Source organism: Echiichthys vipera (assembly GCF_963691815.1).
Source record: "Echiichthys vipera genome assembly, chromosome: 12".
Lineage (NCBI taxonomy): Eukaryota > Metazoa > Chordata > Actinopteri > Perciformes > Trachinidae > Echiichthys > Echiichthys vipera.
The window spans coordinates 3912416-3934999 of record NC_139837.1 but is presented as its reverse complement, the minus strand read 5'-3'; the positions used below and the strand labels follow the sequence as shown (position 1 = coordinate 3934999).

Below are 22584 nucleotides of genomic sequence, written 5' to 3'. Positions count from 1 at the left end.
CACACACAGATCATCTGCTGAAAGCTCCTGTCCTCCATCTTTCTTTGGGTCGTTTTTGTGGTGTTTTCATCTGATTTTAGTCGTTTTTTCATCTTTTTGTGGTGTTTTCATCTGTTTTGAGTCGTTTTGTCACGTTCTGTGGTGTTTTCATCTGATTTTAGTCGTTTTTTCATCTTTTTGTGGTGTTTTCATCTGTTTTGAGTCGTTTTGTCACGTTCTGTGGTGTTTTCATCTGTTTTTAGTCGTTTATTCATCTTTTTGCGATGTTTTGCGTCTGTTTTTAGTCGTTTTGTCACATTTCTGTGGTGTTTTGTGTCTGTTTTGAGTCGTTTTGTCATCTTTTTGTGGTGTTTTCATCTGTTTTTGGTTGTTTTGTCATCTTTACTTTCAGACACAGATCATCTGCCTCCCACCGCTGCTGAAAGCTTCTGTCCTCCATCTTTCTTTGGGTCGTTTTTGGGGAGGGGTGGGTTGAGTGTGTCTGCAGAGACTGGTACCATGGATGCTCATGTTTGCTAACAGAAAAGTAGACATGTATGTGCTTTATACTCACAGGCCAGCTCTCACAGAACTTTGATATGATCTTGCGGGCCAAGTATAATTACACCGCGGGCCAGATTTGGCCCATGGGCCTGAGTTTGACACCTCTGGTCTACAAGCAACATTCTTGTTACTCGGAGCATTATGATCTCATCATTAACAAGGACCACTGTGAACAAAGATGAATACACCTCTCTCCATAACAGTATCTGGATAAAATGACAAACGGAGCAGTTCATTGTAACTGTAATGAAAATCCACTCGCACAAAGTATTTAATGAGGTCAATGAGGTTGCACGATGTAATGGCTATAGAGTAATGTTGAAAAGTTGCCTGTTCACACTTTAAATAGGCTGGACTCATAAATGCGGCATGGTGTGAGAAGTAGCAGTTTAAATAAAGTCTGAAATATTAAAATGTGTGAATTCTCACAGTGTATTGGACCGCCGCCGCACGATCAAGCGGCCGGGAAATGATTTTTCCCTGGGCTCTATTCAATTTTTAATGTATCGTTCGTGTGTTAAGATTCACCAGCTGCTTCTTAATCTTTGTGATTAATTATTTTTTCTTGGGGACCCCTGAATATTTTCCAGCCGTCTGGATTTATTAAAGTTATAAATCAAGTGAAATGGCTGCAGAGAGGATGGTCAAAAGTATAATGCGGTGTCAAAGTTCAGCACTTTGATGTTGAAGCCGAAAAGCCGCTGGACCATTAATTTCCAAAACATAGCATCTCGTTTCTTTATGGCACTTAGCTCCATATGTGATCATTGCTTGGACACAGGTATATCATGGACATGTCTTACCGCCGGCTGCTTCTAATGTCTTCCAATCTCCGCTCTTGTCCGTCCCCCTGTGTGAAAGTTTAATGTCTAAAATATAAATGTGATTTTAAATAATACATGTCTTTGTGTGTCTCCAGGGGTCTGGGTCATGGTGCTTTCGGTGAAGTCTATGAAGGGCTGGCAGTGGGGATACCAGGTGAACCGAGTCCGCTGCAAGTGGCAGTAAAGGTGAGCTCCCCCAGTGTTTTTGTCACACTTTGATTAAATCAAATCAGATCCGCGGGGGCCCGCTAATTTCACACCATCCACGTTTGAACTAAGAAAACTTTTTCTGAGGTTAGGAACTCACAAGTTATATTTTGCAGTTAAAGGGCTTGACAACACAAATACTGGATCGTCTTTCTCTCACTGCCTTATATGTTGAGTCTGTATAATATTTGTTGTTTGTATATCTGGAGTTTTGTAAGATAATTATTTCCCCCGGGGATTATTAAAGTATTTCTGATCCTGATTCTGATTCTGCTAAGCACCATGGACAAACACATCAGGCTCTCCATACATATCAAACTGTTAACCATTCATTGCACTGAAGGTTTGGTTTGTATTTATAACAGACCCTCCCTGAGGTTTGCTCTGAGCAAGACGAACTGGACTTCCTCATGGAGGCTCTCATCATCAGGTAAGAGCCACTCAGACTATTCTCTCTCAAACTAAGCCAACAAAGACATTTCTGATGCACGTTTCTCTGCTGCGTTTATGTCCCTGCAGCAAGTTCAGCCACCAGAACATTGTGCGTTGTATAGGAGTCAGTCTGCAGGCCATGCCCAGGTTCATCCTGCTGGAGCTGATGGCCGGAGGAGACCTCAAGTCTTTCCTGAGGGAGACCAGACCCCGGCTGGTGAGACTTCACGCTCAAGTGCACATTGTTATTGATTTTGTTTTGTTTTTTACCACCTCAGAACCACAGTTCTTACCCGACTCCACCAAATGGATTTAATCTCATTTGCTCTGCATATCCTTCTGGGAACTCTCGTTTGGAGATCTTTTGTGTCTATCACCAATAAATGGGCCACGTCAACCAATCAGATCAACAAAGTGTATCACGTGCTTACAGCATCGAGGCAAAGCTCAGAAAGTAAATAACATGTCGGTAAAGGATATTTGCCGTTTGTGTAACGCAAATTCACGGAAAAAAGGCACAATTTCAGGTGCCCGGTCCATATTCCAACAAAAGGATCCAAGGCAAAAAAGCGTTAGCGAGCGCTTTGCTCGATAGCTGCACTCATCTCATCCATGGAAGCCGCCATGTTGTTTACACCGAACAGTCGCTTCTCGTTGCGTCACACTTCTATCTCCCTCAAAACCAACGCTGATTGGTTCGGTCGCTTGGCTAACCAAATTTTCTCCGCCGCACGTTACGATACTGATCTGCGAGTAAAATACAATGGAGCGTGCAAGATCAGGATGGTCTGGCGTGGCTAGGACAGTTCACCCCTGAACCAAAAATGCATATTTCTCATATTCCTCAATCTAGATAGTGTTGGTGTGAGTTGCCAAGTTGTTGTGTTGTGTTGAAGATATCGCTGTAGAGATGTTTGTGCGAAAAGTTCCGTGATGAAATTGCTCACGACAGGTCTGTGGATTATCTTGGTTTCTGGAAAGAGACCTTGCTGTTGGGTTTTTCAGATGTATGTTTTGGTGCTTTGAACTCCACAAGCTGAGTGCCATCTAGTTCCATTATACTGGAGATAAAGCAGACATCTCTATGGCGATGACTCCAACACTGGGAAACTTCTGCCAAAACCATTTAGACTGATAAACAGCACTACAGGTAAGAGGTGGTGTGTTTTTGATTTTGGGGTGATCCAGATTAGATCTGTCAGATTTCAACATGTGCTCCTGTTTTCATTACAACCACAATGTGTACTACCGCCGTTCTTTTCCAAATCTGCCTCTGATGTATTCACCAATATTGCTCTAATCCGTCTCATGTCTGTTTGATCAGGAGCACCCGTCCAGCCTGACCATGGTGGACCTCCTCAACGTAGCCAGAGACATCGCTAAGGGCTGCCAGTATCTGGAGGAGAACCAGTTTATCCACAGGTACTTCAGCAGATGACCACACATTTTGCATATGAATATGCAAAACCAACAGTGTGTTGGCATAAACAAATACAGCACATTACTATGAAAGAATGTATTGTTCTCCGCTGCCCTATATTCCTCCTACCTAAACCGATTAGTGAGACAAAGAGAGTAAACAAACAATATACCGCACATATGGGCATGCATATCCATATGTAGTGCAAATGTGGGAAGGGAAACAAACAGTCCACATTCATTTGCTGACTTGTACTCAGAATTATTAGCTGACCGCATCCGTCCAAGCGTAACATATGGACTTTGCATGCCTTTTGCCTTTCGTGTGATAGCAGGAAGGACAAGTGATGGGTTTAGCTTCAGAGCAGCCAGATGGGGTAGCCGGCTTGCCTTTTTACGGTCTGTATCCAAGGCACAATTCTCCTTCTGTATCCATATTCACTGCGCTTGGTGAACCGCAGTATGTGAATAAAGACATTTAAAGTCCTTCTCCTGAACCCGTCTTTCAAAGATCTTCTTAATGGACGTCAGCGAGGAAAGTCAAATACATGTCAAAAAGTGAAAAGGTCAGAGTTTCTCCCATAATCACATCAAGACAATTAGAGCGCGTCCCTCTTCCTTCATGTCTCGCTTTGACTTCCTAGGAATTGGCCAATGACAAACGAGGCCTATTAAACCTTGTTTGCCCCAACGTGGCACAGTAAAGCCCCATCAATCCATCTAATGGCTGACTTTCTCCGGAGGCTCGTGAGCTTCTCTGCAGCCGGTTTTTCTGCCTTCGAGCCTGTATTAAAATTCCTCCTAACACTGTCCTTGGGGCTAATTTCAATTTTTATGGAGGTGTGTTTACTCGGGGTTGAGTAAAGGGCAGGTGAATGAGGTACAGTGATGGAGGAGTAGACGCTTCTCTGAAAATGCAGCTTTTTCTCAGGGATTACAGGGTCAGATGATGAGCTCCTGCAGGTTAAATCACAGCTTAAATGCTGTCTGAGAAGAAGCTAACAGGGTTTTGTGTGTTTCTGTGCTCCTCTCAGTGGTGGTATTCATCTGTTTTGTTTGGCTAGTGGATCGTGTAATGTTTCTCTTACGTCAACTTCATTTTACAGCGGGCTTGGTACTCAAATTGGAAACTCTAGCCACCTGAAAAGTAGCACTGTGCCGAGGAGAGTCGGGTGGTTTAATTCAACATCAGGTGGTAAAACACACTAATAATAGAGATTGTTCTTTAAGTGCTGCAGTGAAATGGGTCTTTAAGCCGCAGCTAAAATGTGCTATAAATAAGGCCCCCAGTATGAAGCCCAGTTAACATTGTTTTAATAACAGCCTGCTCTCACGTCACTGTGCTGCACGTGCGATAGCTCTGTGTCCTTCCCTTAAGCCCTAGGCTAGTATGTGACAGATACTGCAGCATTTCGGGGTTCGTCCTTGCCTAAAAGCAGAAGCAAATCATTTGCATGAATTCTTCCAAGCCATTAAACAAGGACTACTGAGATTTAGCTACAGCACTTCATGAGTAAGGGACTTGTTTAAGTGCTTGTGCGTGTCCCCGTGTGTGTGTTTTCACACTCACACCCATATGCCGATTGTAGTCTTGCTACGATAGAAATGACTCAGTTTCCCTCGATGCCCCTAAATGGATTGATTCATTCACTGCTTTTTCTTGAATAGGAAAATTAGTTTGAGAGCTCAGTTTACAGACACTCGCTTAACTGCTTGGCTCTAAATTGGACTTAAAACTAAGGAGCAAATGGATGCCCCAGACACAGTGTTGTTTTTGTTTCACACTAAATGATTTAATATCAAACTTGCAGTATTATAAGTCGAATAGCTCCAAACAACTCTGGCACATTAAAGTGGGGCGACCATGCATAGCGTAGTCCCCGTTCCTTAAAAAAGCCCTCACTTTAAATCAGTCTGAACTAATATTTTATCCTCATTATGTCATTTCACATTCAAGATCATCAGAGTGTGGAGGCTTAACATCAAAACAACGTGTCTTCTCTCACACAGCATGCCGGGTGCTGTGCTTCGTATCACTGCGAGTTTTTTCCAGCACTGCCCTGTCTCATGATGTTATTTTTATGTTAAATCATGTGTATTTATTGTCCGAGTGCACACTTGACTCCTGTGTGATGAGGAGCTGTGCGCTGACTGTGTCACTTCTTAAGATGTTAAGGAAGTCAGACGCCCGGGGAGCAGAATACAACACGCAGGCTCTCTTTTCATTTCCCCAGATGGAGCAGAGCATACTGTGTGAACTGGTGTATTTTCCTCAAAGAATAACCAAACCCCGCACTGTGCAAATATGAATTTTATGAACTTTTTTTCTAACCCGCTCCGCCTGCAAAAACAGTGAAACATTTCAATCTTTTTTTTTTCTGGATGCACCATGTGGGCAGAGCTATAAAGGCACTGTAGGAAACTATACACTCTACCAGATTGCCCGGGGCAACTTAGTAGTTACACTGAACTTCAGATCCCACAGGGGTCTGTAGGGGTTTCATACATGCAGCTCTTATGCATGCAAATGGAACTAGGGCAGAGACAACACATGAGCAAAGTTTTGTGCAAGCCAATTTTAGGTATGTCTAACTCTTATACACAGTGTCCTAGGGATTCCTGAGATTACACACCCAAATACGTTTCTGAGGTCTTAGGTGTTAACCATCGTACAGTAACAAGGCATTTCGATGACTGTGGCTGAGTTATGCCTTAAAAACAAGTCAATGTCCTGAGAAAAATAGGATAGTGTGCTTCTGCTCTCCAGTGTACCCCGTGTATTAACTCACATAAATCACATGATTCAGATTTACAGCGGCAGCGTGTTATTGTGTTCGAATAAACTGACCAATCCGTATCAATTCAAGCGGGGACCTGACAGTCTGTATGTGTGTTTTTTTCTCATCTTCTCAGGGACATTGCAGCTCGGAATTGCTTACTGACCTGCAAAGGATCGGGTCGCGTCGCCAAGATTGGAGATTTTGGGATGGCTCGAGACATTTACAGGTACAATTGAGTGACCGAAAATCGAGACCAGGTTCAGTGGGATTTGAGTCTAGTCGGAGTCCAGTAATGTCTAAAGAAGGTTGAGACCAAGCAACTCACAGCAAACAGAAATAAAGAGTAGGCAGCTTTGAAAAACATTTCGGGAAAAAAATGCACCAGCCACCAGATCTATTGAGTTATCCCAAGGCTGGGCTGAATGATGCCAGTTGTAACATATTATTAAAGGTATACATTAGAATAACATCACTTTAATTCAACATTTACTGATTGATATTATCCTGATTGTGTTGTGGAGAGAGCTCAACACCTTATGAGCCTCACTGCTGCACTAAGGAAGATTTCTTCGAGTAAACGCACCGTTGCACATACAGGTATTATCTAATCTTGCTATTTTAAAGTTAAAGTCTGTGAACACAAGAATGAGTGATCACTTGTGTGAGATTGAAGGGAATCCCCGGTCTCCAGTAAGGGCGCACTCACACTGTCCATCCATACCGCGCCCCGTGCTTTAGGGTACTTGTCCCCCCCTCCCTCTCCCCCCGCGGCCCAGGCCCGTTTGTACTCACACTACCTGGGCCTCGGAGGATGTTTCTTGCTGCCTATACGTCATCACGCCGTAACACGTCACACACATTGATTGACGTCATCGCGATGCGTCACTTTGTTTCCAGATCTTTCCGTAGACCTCAGAGTTTTTGTGCGTCTTGTCGACTGTTTTTGAATCTTTTCATCGACCAAATCTGCAGTAAACACTCCACCTCCGCATCACACCAACGTGAACCTTTCGCCGCCATTGTTTTAAATGACCGCGCATGGTCCCTCCTTCTTTTTTCTATGTCCCAACAGGCGCACATTAAATGACCTAGGCCTCGTGCTCATGCTCGTACACGTAAACCAGCTTTACAAAAGCCCACCTCTCCCGAACGATCCAGCAAGCGTGCCGCAGCTTGCACTCACACACACAACTAGACTTTACCTGTGAAACCTGTTTGGGCATGTTACGGATGGACAATGTGATTGCGCCCTAACAGTCACATTTTTATCACACCTCTCCCCTCACATTTCCTCCTGTGACACTGAACATCAACACAGGTTGTCTTAAGGCGTTTGAACAAATAACTATTGCTGCTGTTTTCTCAGCAGCAAAGCAAACTTTCACATAATAAGTCTGGACAATTTTCACCGAATCATGTCTGGACTTTATCCGAAGTTTCCCTTTCACACGTGTCAGATGCATTCTGACTGACTGTAAATACGCTGTTTGCTTCAGGCGAGGGTTGACGCCGAGGTAGAGTATACAGAGGGACATGTAGTCACACTGCAGATACGGCAGCTGTGGCTCCGAGGTAGAGCATGCCGTCCTCCAATCGAGGTTGAAGTGTTGTTAGGATGCAGTTTGAAGTATTAGGTTAGATTAGACGCCATCAGCCAGCAGTGTATGAATGTCTGTGTGAATGGATGAATGTGACACGTAGTGTAAAAGCACCTTGAGCAGTCAGAAGACTAGAAAGGCGCTATACAAGTACAAGTCCAGTCCAAGTCATAATTTGAACATAAACAACCATGTCGCTTGCCGCTCCTTGAGTTTGTCTGAGGATTTTTGGCGTTTCCGAATGTCGTCTGTCCAGTTTGACAGTCTTTCCATGGTGTCTTTTTTTGAATCACCCTTCTTCTTCACCCACCAGAACGGTCATCAACACGTCCAACAGCTCACCGTGAACTCTACAATGAGACAATGAGCTGCTCTAGTCACACATCGGACATTACACAGACTTTGTAGTAAAGTGCTGGCAGGGTAACCTCTGATTAATGTCCGGTACAATAGATTCAGACATCTGCTTGCCGTTCTCCCATACAGCTCCGCCAGGTAATGACTAGATCATTTCAGGTTTACAGTGCATGTGTGAAAAGGGCTTAAGGGCGCACTCACACTGTCCATCCGTACAGTGTCCAGGTATGTCTCACGGCTAAAGTGTAGTTCGTTTGACCAGTGTGAGTGCAACCGTACCGCGCCTAGGCACCGATCATGGCTTGTTTGGGAGAGGTGGGCTTTTGTGAAGCACGTTTGCACATGTACGAGCAGGAGCTTGGGCACGTGTAAGAGCACAATGCCTACGGCAGTTCTGACGTCATTTTATGTGCGCCTGTTGGGACATAGAAAAAAAGAAGGAGGGACCATGCGCGGACATTTAAAAACAATGGCGGCGAAAGGTTCACGTTGGTGTGATGCGGAGGTGGAGTGTTTACTGCAGATTTGGTTGATGAAAAGATTCAAAAACAGTCGACAAGACGCACAAAAACTTTGTGAAAGATTTGTAAATAAAGCGCAGATCACGATGACATCAATCAATGCTTGTGACGTGTTACAAGAAGCATTCGTGCGAGGCCCAGGTAGTGTGAGTAAAAATGGGCCTGGCCCGCGGAGGGACAGGTAGGGGGGGACAAGTACCCTAAAGCACGGGGCTCGGTATGGATGGACAGTGTGAGTGCGCCCTAGGACTAACCGCAGTAGTTATGAGTGTGAAGTTCTGGGTATGTGAAATTCTTCTCTGAAAAATCAAAATGCAAGAGCATGTTTCCCTAAACAACAGCGAGTAAACATGGTCTAGAGAAAGCTGGCAGACAAGTGACAGAGAGAACATGAGAGCTTTTTCCTCCTTATTCCATTTAGTATCATTTGGTATAAGGACAACTGGCTGGCCTGATACACATGAGCACGCTGTGTGCACTTTTGTGTGAGTTCTTTTGAACTGTATGGACATTTGACATTCAATGCATACGAGAGAAATCAAATTTCCGTGGCGTCCCATCTCTGTACTTAAAGAGGTTTTTCTTTGCGCGTGATTGTAAAAAGACTGGATAAAGACTGTGGCACTTATCATGAAGACTTTAAAACCGGCTAATGTTGAATCACAGCTGCGAAAGTGATTTTATTCTCCATCACACTGTCACACTGATGCCTCCTTTTAATCTGCATCAGCTCATCTTGCAGCCCCGATGGCGTCTCATTAGTCTTAGCTTGAACTTTTTTAATATAGAAACCACAATTTCACGTGACAACATTTAAATGAATGCGCAATCCAGCTGGGAAATCTCCCAAGCCTTTCATCTGGTAAGAAATTAGAGTAGGGTAAATATGTCACAGCGTTCAGCAACATCAGCAGCGATTTCGATTCATCCGATGGAAAAGTCACACGAGAGCAGAGTCGCTCTCAGAGCATCCGGAAAAAAGACTGTTGCACAATACCCCCGGGGGAGCTGCATTAGGAGCGCTTGATTTAATTGCTGATGTCAGTTTCTCAGGTGCCTCGATGTGATGTTGTTTTTATCTCTCAGCCCGGAGCCGTGGTGCCGGGAGTTTTTTTTTATTATCTTTTTATCATCACTGTTATTATTTTCGAGAGGGAGGGATGGTTGTTTAGCGCGCTGTGCCGTCGGTGTGTTCTTTTTTGCTGTTTCATGATGTGGCCCTCCTGCAATGTGACAAGAGACACGGGAGTCCTTTTGAGGCTGTCACAGGGGACGGGTGTCACAGTGAGGGACCGGGACGAGGCTTAATGTCAGCTTTTTATATTCTGGGAGCAGAGCCAGAGGCGTACTTGCATGCGGTATTCCATGGACTTGCCTCTCTCATGCATGCTTGCACACCGGTGGTGCAGTGGCGAATAAAAAGCTGGGTAAACAAAAGCTGCCAGTCAGTAATCATCCTGAGGTAAACAGCCGCCGCCGTGGAGAGAAATCCAACGCGCTGTCAGGAAAAAGAATGGGTGTTTTGCCTTAGATGACCATATTCTCGCAGGAACTATTGTGTAGCATGACTTCAGGTATTTATTAATTTCAGCCTGGTGAACACACACACACACACACACACACACACACGCGCAGTAAAGGCAGAACAAAGACATTCAACCGAATGAACAGACACAAGTATTAGACTCCTCATTGTGTCCTCAGGTGCATGTTCTTCTATCTTACTCTCCATTCTGCTCGACGCCTTTGTTTATGACTGTTCCCCTTTGAGTCTAACGCTTCTCTAGCCTCCAGCTTCCCTTCTGCAAAAAAAAAAACACACACACATACAAAACACCTCCGTTTGGGGTGTAGATTTCCGGGGACTGTATTTAAGCCTTCCTAATCTGCAGCTTAGCTTTCAGTCTGTTGATGGTGTTAGCAGTAGTAATAAATATGTCCATAGAACCTCATGCTGCAAAAAAAATGACGGTTGATCCAATGATAGGGGGGATTATCAGTCTTACGCTCTACGCTTTACCATCCTTCAATCTTGTCAGAATATTCCAGTATTTTTTAATAGCTGGATAACAGATTGAATAAGAATGCACAAAAAAGTAGTTTCATGTGTCGTCTTTTTTGTGACAAGGTGTGTTTCGCTTGCGGAGGTCAGAGAAAGGCGGTGGCTGAAAATCTATCAACCTTTTTCATGGCAACGAAAGCAGGATCCACTGCCGCCGCTGTTTGGCCGAATCACATCTTCACTTCGCTCACAGACAGAAACACTTATGAAATTAGAGAGTAACTGTAGAGAAGAGGGTGGTTGGATTCGATCCTGTAACTATAGGCCTAAAAACGGAGGTTGTATCGAACCCTTCACTGAATTGATGGTGTAACTCAAAGTGATAGATTGAAGGGGGAAGGGGACTCTGCGAGACTGCCCTGCGGTGGATCTCGGCTAAGCTGTCAAACAAACACACTCAACCAGTGATGGTTTTTTTTCGCTTCATTGATTGTGTAATTTTCTTCAAGGCTAACTTCTTACGCCAATAGTTTGCTAAGTATATATTTCCCTTTCAGCCATATTATCTGACAGCACATCATCTATATTCGTCTCTATTTACCGCTCCCCTGAAGACACGCAGCTGCAGCTATGACCGAACGATCGGAGCTGGCTCTTGATTTTTGACTTGAGGCGAAACTGTGGAAAATCCACTTGTTTCTCATTCTTTTCATCTTCAACCCTGGATTTCCTTTATGGTAAATATCACAACAAATAGCGGGTTCATGCCAGAAACAAACTAAATAAAGCTTCTTCTTTTTTTGTCTTTAATGATGATGATTTGAATGATGTTGACCAGCCTCACCTGGTTCAGTTAAGAGGCTGAGGCTCGTATAGCCTCCTGGCACTAGTTGCATATTATATCCCATTTTAACAAATTACTGGGGAGGCACGCACAGCTCTGGCTTTTAACAGTAGTTCAGTCATTGTTTAGCCCCTGGTGGAGCAAGAGCACAGCTTGAAATCAGCCTGAAATCCTCCTAAACAACTGTAAAGACGAGCTAAAGTGTGATGGGCCGTGCAGCCCCGACCCGTTGGCTTTGGATGCCTAATCGAAGGAGCTCAAGCTGCCAAAACCACCATCGTTTTTTGTGTTTGTGCTTTGTGCTTGTTCTCCCATATTTTGAATATTGAATTGAAATTTTATCTAAGCTGTTTTATTATTTACCATCCTGTTTTTTTATTGTTTTCCTTTTTTGTTTGGTTTTTAGTCCAGCTAACTGAGCACAAAGCTCTTTTCTCATCCTACTTCACATTCACACCTGGGAGCTGCCCCCTGTAATTACAGCCCTGTCCTGTGCAGCCATGTGCAGCTCCGGCAGAGCAGTCGGTGCTTCACTTACTCCGAAGTTATTGCTCCTCCTTTACTTCCCCTAAAAGGCCCAGGGATTTGAACTGGCAACCTTCCATTCACAAACCTGTCTGTAGGCTGTTGCGGTTATATTTATTGTGAAGCACCTCACATATTTACAACAGCTGCTTTAATGACTGAATCACTTGGGGCAAACACATTTACTCCCTCGCGGTGGCAAACAATGCCAAATGATGCATTCCCTCAGCCAAACACACCACTTTATTCAGATCTTGATGCGTGTCCATTTTCTCTGTGTGGACGTCTTGATGGATGGGGAGTGCAGCAGCACCCAGTTGATGTCTGTTCTCGCTGCGCGCCTCGAGCAGGGCAGCTGAACCGGGCTGTGACCTCCATCAGCACCAGCAATCAGATAGAGCACACATCAGATAATTTCTCGACTAACGCCGAGCGCAAGACAGCCTTAAAAATGGCTCAGACGGGGCTCCTCCAGGGGAAAAATCTCCCTTTTCCCTCCGTGCAAGATAAAGAGTTCTTAGAGGGTCTCTCACGCCATCGTGTTAGGAAGCTGCTAATGCGATTGGATCAGACCGCTGATACAGCCACTGACAAACCCTGAATTAATCGCTGGAAGTTAGTTTTTTTTTTTACCTTCTTCTTTTGAGGGCAGTGGTGTTGCCATGGTGATGGTGCTGCACACTATAGATGCTGGTTTTCATTTTAAAAATGTTCCCTTTTTCATCATTAGCGAGCAACAGCTATAGTACTATTATCAAGCCACATGGTGAGACATTAAGCGCTTTACCTGTAGCGGAGGAAGAATTCAGATCCTTTACTTGAATAAAAGTACGGATTAGTGAATATGGAAATACACCACTACAGGTAAAAGTCCCGTATTCAACAGGATTTAAGTATTATCAGCAACATGTAGTTATAATATGAAAAGTAAAAGTTTGATGTTCCAGTGTTTTCTTATTAAATATGATGTTTCTAGATGAATATTCCTGCGTGTTGCATTTGACTGCTGTGCTCATTTTAACACCTTTAAATACTGTTGGGGGGTTTAATCTACAGCAATGCATCATATTCTGTAAAATAATCGTGTTTGTAACATGTCTGTCCTGTGTTTCTAAAGACTTTATTTAGCTGCAGCATTTTCTCAACACCTAAAGGAACACTTTATCTTTCAGTTCAAAACTCAAAATCCATGGAAATACGTTGTTTTCACCGGACAGCAAGAGCATGAAAAAGTAATCTGCAAAGGAACTAAAGCTCTCAGACAACAGTGAAAGCAGTAAAACATACAATAAGTCTAAAGGAGCATAAAAAGGAAATACGCACGTAAAATACAATGAATTTGTACTTAAGTAAATGTGTGTGTGTGTGTGTGTGTGTGCGCGTGCGCGTGCGTGTGCATGTGCGTCTGTGCGTGTGTGCGTGTGTGTGTGTGTGTGTGTGTATGTGTCTGTGTGTCTGTGTGTGCAGGGCAAGCTATTACAGGAAGGGTGGGCGTGCCATGCTGCCAGTGAAGTGGATGCCACCTGAAGCCTTCATGGAGGGCATCTTCACATCGAAGACAGACACGTGGTGAGAATAGGCCTCAGTGAAGACACTGGGACTTCACCTCCTGCTGTAAATGTCTCACTCACACCTGCTGAGTGAGAGAAACGTGCCCCCTTTCTCTCTTTGTCCTCTTCCTTCCTTTTGTCCTTCAACGCCTTTGTCTTGAACTCCTTATCTTGCCTTTATCTCATACTTGTCCTCAGCTCTCATCCTTCTAATTTATGACTGGACTCCGTCTTTCTCTCCATGTAACTCATCATCTGCAGGTCATTTGGGGTTCTGCTGTGGGAGATCTTCTCTTTGGGCTACATGCCGTATCCGAGCCGCAGTAACCAGGAAGTGCTGGAGTTTGTAACCAACGGCGGAAGAATGGACCCACCTAAAAACTGCCCTGGGCCAGTGTAAGTACAGATCCACACGCGGATGCCGAATGCATTCGCATGCTTCTACAGGGATGAAGTGATCCCATGCGGTCTAATTAAGCTTCACTGTAACATAAACAGAAGGATGCTCAGTTGCACATGATGCATATATATAGTATACACACAGGCAGCATAAAAAAACAAACACGAGGCATTAAAGGCTCCGATGCTTTGCTGATATTGACACGTGAACGAGTTGTGACCTAGAAGGCTTCAGAAAATGTTACGGTGGATGGCTCTCGGTTCATTCAGTATGTGAACCACGGTAACACTTCTCTTTCATGTTTGCCTCCCAATTTGGAAGAAGTCAAGGGTAGCTGATAGAGAGCCTTAAAACCATTTCCATATCACACTGTTTTTTTCACTCACTTTCCAGATACCGCCTCTCATGCCAACTCTATTATATAACACACAAGGGCAGATGCGCACACACACATTTTCCTCTCTCTTCTCTCAGAATAACATTGGAGTCACACTTTGGCCCCTGTGTGATTTCACAGCTTTTTTTCCATCGCACCTTTTGGCCGCAGATTTGCAGATTACTCCTCATATCATTTTGCAGCCTCCCATGCATGATCTTTTTATGCGTATTTCTTTCTTTGAAAAGATAAATAAACAAAGCCCCGCGGTGTCCTATTCATTTCAAGTGAAGTAGCCTCACAACAGGACAACTGATTACTGAAAGCAGCAGCTGCAGTGGGAATGATCTCAGCATATCTCAGGATTTTACTTCGCTGTTCTCTCCGCTGTATCCCCCATTTAACACAACTGGTGGGGGACGGCTATTAAGATTGTTTTGTCAAAAGACATCAGTCCGGTGTTTGTTAAATCAGCAAGGGACATGGTGCCGGTCAGCCTCTGTTTTCTCTGCATGGAGTGGGAGGAAATGTTCTCATTCAGTATTCTCATCTTGCATGTCTCTTCCATTCATGTGTGTCTTTAGGTACCGTATAATGACTCAGAGTTGGCAGCATCAGCCCGAAGACAGGCCCAACTTCTCAACCATCCTGGAGAGAATTGACTACTGCTTACAGGTAACTACGCTGTGGGATTGTGTTGCCATGGAAACCTGAATTAGGGCTGAGCGATAATATAGTCTGTTGTAAAAAGTCATAGTATAGTATGTCATAAAAAGTCATAGCATTGTATGTTGTAAAAAGTCATAATATAGTATGTTGTAAAACAAAGTCATAATATAATATGTCATAAAAGGCATAGTATAGTATGGCATAAAAAGTCATAGTATAGCATGTCATAAAAAGTCATAGTATGTCATAAAAAGGCATAGTATGTCATAAAAAGTCATAGTATGTCATAAAAAGTCATAGTATAGCATGTCATAAAAAGTCATAGTATAGTATGTCATAAAAAGTCATAGTATAGCATGTCATAAAAAGTCATAGTATGTCATAAAAGGCATAGTATAGCATGTCATAAAAAGTCATAGTATAGCATGTCATAAAAAGTCATAGTATGTCATAAAAAGGCATAGTATGTCATAAAAAGTCATAGTATGTCATAAAAAGTCATAGTATGTCATAAAAAGGCTTAGTATAGTATGTTGTAAAAAAAGGTAAAAGTATGTCAAATAAGTCATAGAAAGTCTTTGAACTGGCAGATTTGATTCAAGCCTAACATGAATGATAATACTGGTGACACACTGGAAAATACAACTCTGACCTCTCGATGGTCTTCTCCATTTAAGGACCCTGATGTGGTGACCATGCCCCTGCCTATAGAGTATGGACCCATCCCTGAAGAGGAGGAGCATGTCCCCACGCAACCTGACGACACCTCAGCTCCAACCGTGCTGGTGAATGCCCAGATGCCTGATGGGGAGGTTCCGAAGCTGCCCCCGTCCTTTCCTACAGAGGACAGTCGGAGAGGTGGGGAGCACACTGGGGAGACTAGCACAGCATCGGAGGTCAAAGCACAGACGTTGGCCCAGCCCCAGCCATACCTCCACCAGCACCTGCAGCCTCACTCGCAGTCCTCCATCACCATGACAACCACTAACACTGTCACCTCCATGGCCACCACTACACTCACTGCCAAGGGACCTCATGTCACCACCCAGCCCAGCCCTGAGGGGGGCCACATCAACCTGGCGTTCACCCAGGGTCATCAGCCTGAGAAGGAGGGCCACAGCGGGAAAAACACCAGTCTCTGGAACCCAACGTACGGCTCGTGGTTCCTGCAGCAGAGGAAGCAGCAGCAGCTGCAGCAGCAGCAGCAGCAGAGGCAGGGTGGGGTGGGGGGAGCAGGAGGGAGCAGCGGCAGGGTGCCCGGTGAGGGGCAGGAGCATGTGGGCCGGACTGTGGCTGAGGTGGCAGGGGCGCTGGGTCTCCAGCACCAACACAAGCAATTCCAGCATCAGCTCCAGCATCAGCAGCATCAGCTCCAGCAGCAGCACCAACTCCAGCTGCTGCACCATCAGCAGCAGCAGCAGCAGCAGGGTCTTTGCAGACCTCTGTTACCTCCACCACCACCTCCTGCTGCCCAGTCACCTCTGCTTTTGGATTCAGCCGCCTTGCCCCCGGTTCCCCTCTACAGACTGAGACGATTCCCCTGCGGGAACATTGGCTACGGCTACCAGGAGCAGGGCCTGCCACTGGAGGCCGCCCACGGTAACCCCAACCCCCCACCACCTGCACCCCAGCAGGGCATCTCCATGTCCTCCTCAGCGGCCCACCAGAGGGGGGCCTCCATTCCCACCTCAGTGTCCCTGGGTCGGTCGGGTATGTCCGAGGACAGCCGTCCACTGCTCGTCACCATGGGGACAGTACAGGACCCCAGGCTGCCTAGGATGGAGGGCCACAACGCCACCGTGCTTTAGCCCCAAGGCCTGTACTGCTGGTCTTTTTTCAGGCCCTGTCTTTGGAGACTGTGTGTTCAGCACACACAGGAGGAAACACTGTGTCAGGACAGAGACCGTTTTAAATCACCCCTACCTTTCCACTATTTTGGTTTCTTCCTGAAACGGAGCTGAATGAGTCCATTAGGCTTTTCCCATGAGAACCCCAGAGGTGTGTTCAAATCCCCAAATGGATGCTAAAGCACATCAGATAACTAAAAAAAAAAAAGCTTTGGGAGGTAAAATGTAGAGTTGTTGTTTTAAGAGTTTAAAAAAAATGTATTTTTTCAACACTGGAGGGATCATGACTGAGTGACACTACTGAGTAAGAATGAAATGGAGCGTTTATGGCACAGGGGGACAGCTTTCCATCTGGTAGTGACCAGGAGCGAGCACATTCTCCATGTGTTTACTGACAGCTGAGGATGTCTCCTACGAAAATGGACTATTAGCAGGATTCAGATCTCTATATTTTGCCAAACACGAGACTTACTGTCACAACCTTTAATGACCAGTTTGACTGTAGGAACCGCAGCGTTGTCCACAGCTGCAAGCCACGTGTGTCAGTTCTACCGCAGAACCCTCACACCGTTCCTCATCCACACCGTTTTGGAAAGAAAACAGTGCGCTAAAGAACTCGTTTCAGACTATTTTTTTGAAGAATATCACAGAATTAGACACTGGAATTATCGGAGACATTTATACAACAAAAAAAAAAATAATGGGAAAAATGTGTTTCTCGATGTTTGCTTGCCTGCTTGTTTATTTATTCATTTGTTTATTTATTATTTGGAAGTGGCTCTATGAATTATTCATGAACATGCTTTCTTTAAATCCAAACAAATTCATTCCGCATCAACTGACTTTGCAGGAGTTAGTTTTTGGTGATACGGTAAGAAGAAAAAGGAGAAGATCCAAAAATATCCTGGATGGTGATGAGGTGGAGCAGGTGGAGCAGGTGGAAGGGCGCAGGTTGGGGAGATTATTTGACAGAAGAATATAAGGGGTTAAAGACGAGGCACCCTCAGCAACATTTAAGAGTTCAACTTTTTGTTATTGCTTAAGAGATTTGGAATAAGTCATTGTCCTCTGTACTATTGAAATCACTGCTCCGCCGACTCCCCTTTTGTTGAAAGAGTGCTATGAGACAGTCAAGTTGAGGCTTTTCTTTTCTTATGGTTTTCTCAGTCGCCTTTTATCAATTTATTTCTTGTTTAAAAAAAAGTTTCTTTCCCTTTTTTTCTTAAAATCCGGATAGAGAAACATTGTGGATATTGCTGAATCAATCTTAACCTTCAAATTGCCATCTCGAAGCACTCCACGTTTCTAAATTAGCATATTTTATCTTTTCTATTATAGGGCGACTGTTGTGGAATACAAATGAGTCCGGGTGAAAATAGTTTGAATACGAACTGCTTTTTGCTCCACGTGTGGATGAAAGCTGAGACCCGACTGAGTCTCGCTCTGCTCCTTTGCACACACGTGTGTTACCACTTGTCTGTGTTTCAAAGTCTGCTTTTTTTCTGTTTCAGGATGGTTACATGCAGCGTATCTATCAGACAGCGCCCACAAGCGCGGCAGTGTTGATATTTCGGTGAATTTTTGATGCTTTTGCTCGTCTGTGTTTGGCAATCCTGTCAGTCCTCCTGCTGTAAAGCACGACAGGCTGCCGTGTGTGTGTGTGTGTCATGATGCTCAGTGACTGACGGAGACCAATGCATTCCCGTAGGCCGAGTCAATCAGCACATCGGCCAACGCAAAGTATTTCGCTTTGTCTCCGGTACCTGTGTTAAATGCATTCATTCTGTGTCCCGCCCTCAGCTCATCTCCATTGTTTGATGTAAAAAGACAAACTGAACTGCACCTGTAAATGTTGTAATTATAAAGTATTGTACTATGGCTCTGGTAAAAGCTGTAAATTGCCCTTCAGAAGACATTCGCCAAAATTAATAAATTACTATATAATAGCTTTTTTTTTGCATTTGTTTGTCTACTGCACGGCCAAGTTAATTAGCACTGTTTACTCACATTAATTACATTAAAATTCAGTGATGTATTTAAACAAAACACAAACATCAACCAAAGACATACAGCAGCTTAAGCGTAATGCCCCTTAACTGCTAACATTAGTAATGTTTCTGATCTTAAAACTTTAAGGCAATGGCTATGCTCAGAAATGGGGCTGTAAAATGTACGATCCAATCTTTATTTGCCACATCTGTGTTACTTAAAGGCCTCTAGTTTGACAGCAGTGGCTTTAAATGTTATTGGCAACACAAACGATTGACACAAAGTGGTATTGGTAATAGCTGGCAGTAATGGATTCATTAAAACAAGTCTTCCATGCACAGGCTCTTTAAACTGCTGGCATCATGAGGCCTGTGTTTATATTAAAGCTCACAACTTAACAGAATGTTTTTTAAGGTCAGTTATCACTGAGATCCATCAGCCTCAACCCTATTTAAAGGTCCCATATTCTGCTCATTATCAGGGTCATGCTTGTGTTTTGGTTTTATACTTGAACATATGTACATGCTTTAGAGTGAAATCCCTGCATAAAATCATCCCAGGGTCGTTTTCGGCAAATGCAGTCATCAAATAAGCCGTCAAGACTATTAACAGAGATATCCCAGAGAGTCGCTAACAGTCGCTAACAGTCCGCCGTGGCTAACGCTGATTAGCTCGGGGCAGCAAGGTGAAGACATTAAAATGGCTTTTTTAACAACTAGTACTGCTCAAAATAACACCAAACCTCTGCAGCAGCCAATTCATAACAAAGTTATCTCAGGGCACTTCACATAAGGAGTAGGTAAAGACTACATTCATTACTGAATTATTTACAGAGACCCAACAATTCCCCCATGGTATTTCCATTGGTATAAAACAATATACCAATTAGGATTAGGGTTAGGGTTAGGGTTAAGGTTAGGGTTTAGGGTTAGGGTTAGGGTTAGGGTTTAGGACTAGGGTTAGGGTTTAGGGGTTAGGGTTATTTTAGAGACTTGAAACTTTGGCTACCCCCCCCCCCCTATTACGCCGTTCCTATCAAAAGTTATGGCCTATTTAATATAGGGTTAAGGTTTGAGATTAGGGTTAGGGTTAGGGTTCAAGATTAGGGTTAGGGTTAGGGTTAGGGTTAAGGTTTGAGATTAGGGTTAGGGTTAGGGTTTAGGACTAGGGTTAGGGTTTAGGGGTTAGGGTTATTTTAGAGACTTGAAACTTTGGCTATCCGTTCCTATGATAGGAACGGCGTAGAGACTCCGTTTTGGTACCAATGGAAAGCGCGTGGCCATAAATAGGGGGGTAGACGAAGTCTCAACAAATGAGCACCTAAGGGGAAAAAAATAGGCACACAATTGTTTTATATTGAAGGGTTCCCGATGTCCGATCGCAACGAAACCAGCACGAGTGCACTCGGCACCCACGAAATAGGGGGGGGGGGGTAGCCAAAGTTTCAAGTCTCTAAAATAACCCTAACCCCTAAACCCTAACCCTAGTCCTAAACCCTAACCCTAACCCTAAACCCTAACCTTAACCCTAACCCTAACCCTAATCCTAATTGGTATATTGTTTTATACCAATGGAAATACCATGGGGGAATTGTTGGGTCTCTGTAAATAATTCAGTAATGAATGTAGTCTTTACCTACTCCTTATGTGAAGTGCCCTGAGATAACTTTGTTATGAATTGGCTGCTGCAGAGGTTTGGTGTTATTTTGAGCAGTACTAGTTGTTAAAAATCCATTTTGGTACCAATGGAAAGCGTGTGGCCATAATTAGGGGGGTAGGCAAAGTCTCAACAAATGAGCACCTAAGGGAAAAAAAATAGGAACACAATTGTTTTATATCGAAGGGTTCCTGATGTCCGATCGCAACGAAACCAGCACGAGTGCACTCGGCACCCACGAAATAGGGGGGGTAGCCAAAGTTTCAAGTCTCTAAAATAACCCTAACCCCTAAACCCTAACCCTAACCCTAAACCCTAACCCTAACCCTAACCCTAATCTCAAACCTTAACCCTATTTTAAATAAGCCATAACTTTTGATAGGAACGTCGTAGAGACTCCATTTTGGTATCAATGGAAAGCGCGTGGTCATAATTAGGGGGGTAGGCAAAGTCTTAACAAATGAGCACCTAAGGGAAAAAAAATAGGCACACAATTGTTTTATATCGAAGGGTTCCTGATGTCCGATCGCAACGAAACCAGCACGAGTGCACTCGGCACCCACGAAAAGGGGGGGGGGGGGGAACCAAAGTTACAAGTCTCTAAAATAACCCTAACACGAGTGCCGAGTGCACTCGTGCTGGTTTCGTTGCGATCGGACATCGGGAACCCTTCAATATAAAACAATTGTGTGCCTATTTTTTTCCCCTTAGGTGCTCATTTGTTGAGACTTCGTCTACCCCCCTAATTATGGCCACGCGCTTTCCATTGGTACCAAAATGGAGTCTCTACGACGTTCCTATCAAAAGTTATGGCCTATTTAAAATAGGGTTAAGGTTTGAGATTAGGGTTAGGGTTAGGGTTTAGGATTAGGGTTAGGCTTAGGGTTAGGGTTAAGGTTTGAGATTAGGGTTAGGGTTAGGGTTAGGGTTTAGGGTTAGAGTTAGGGTTAGGGTTAGGGTTAGGGTTTAGGACTAGGGTTAGGGTTTAGGGGTTAGGGTTATTTTAGAGACTTGAAACTTTGGCTACCCCCCTATGTCGTGGGTGCCGAGTGCACTCGTGCTGGTTTCGTTGCGATCGGACATCGGGAACCCTTCAATATAAAACAATTGTGTGCCTATTTTTTTCCCCTTAGGTGCTCATTTGTTAAGACTTTGCCTACCCCCCTAATTATGACCACGCGCTTTCCATTGATACCAAAATGGAGTCTCTACGACGTTCCTATCAAAAGTTATGGCCTATTTAAAATAGGGTTAAGGTTTGAGATTAGGGTTAGGGTTAGGGTTAGGGTTTGAGATTAGGGTTAGGGTTAGGGTTAGGGTTAGGGTTAAGGTTTGAGATTAGGGTTAGGGTTAGGGTTAAGGTTTGAGATTAGGGTTAGGGTTAGGGTTAGGGTTTAGGGGTTAGGGTTATTTTAGAGACTTGAAACTTTGGCTACCCCCCCTATTTCGTGGGTGCAGAGTGCACTCGTGCTGGTTTCGTTGCGATCGGACATCAGGAACCCTTCGATATAAAACAATTGTGTTCCTATTTTTTTTCCCTTAGGTGCCCATTTGTTGAGACTTTGCCTACCCCCCTAATTATGGCCACGCGCTTTCCATTGGTACCAAAATGGAGTCTCTACGACGTTCCTATCAAAAGTTATGGCCTATTTAAAATAGGGTTAAGGTTTGATTTGGGTTAGGGTTAGGGTTAGGGTTTGAGATTAGGGTTAGGGTTAGGGTTAGGGTTAGGGTTAGGGTTAAGGTTTGAGATTAGGGTTAGGGTTAGGGTTAAGGTTTGAGATTAGGGTTAGGGTTAGGGTTTAGGGGTTAGGGTTATTTTAGAGACTTGAAACTTTGGCTACCCCCCCTATTTCGTGGGTGCCGAGTGCACTCGTGCTGGTTTCGTTGCGATCGGACATCAGGAATCCCTTCGATATAAAACAATTGTGTGCCTATTTTTTTCCCCTTAGGTGCTCATTTGTTAAGACTTTGCCTACCCCCCTAATTATGACCACGCGCTTTCCATTGATACCAAAATGGAGTCTCTACGGCGTTCCTATCAA

The 22584-nt window shown here is 44.2% G+C and overlaps 1 protein-coding gene across 1 annotated transcript in view; it reads left to right on the top strand.

The window, feature by feature from the left end:
* The window catches only part of alk (ALK receptor tyrosine kinase), a gene marked incomplete at both ends in the record, with an annotated part of 434353 nt that extends 417498 nt beyond the window's left edge, over window positions 1-16855 (top strand). The window contains 9 exons of the mRNA XM_083924532.1: window positions 1463-1553; window positions 1940-2004; window positions 2094-2223; window positions 3331-3428; window positions 6339-6431; window positions 13520-13621; window positions 13864-13998; window positions 14963-15053; window positions 15725-16855. Coding sequence (XP_083780658.1) covers window positions 1463-1553; window positions 1940-2004; window positions 2094-2223; window positions 3331-3428; window positions 6339-6431; window positions 13520-13621; window positions 13864-13998; window positions 14963-15053; window positions 15725-16855 — 1936 coding nt within the window. The remainder of the gene's footprint in view (window positions 1-1462; window positions 1554-1939; window positions 2005-2093; window positions 2224-3330; window positions 3429-6338; window positions 6432-13519; window positions 13622-13863; window positions 13999-14962; window positions 15054-15724) is intronic.
* Between the last annotated feature and the right edge of the window lie 5729 nt (window positions 16856-22584).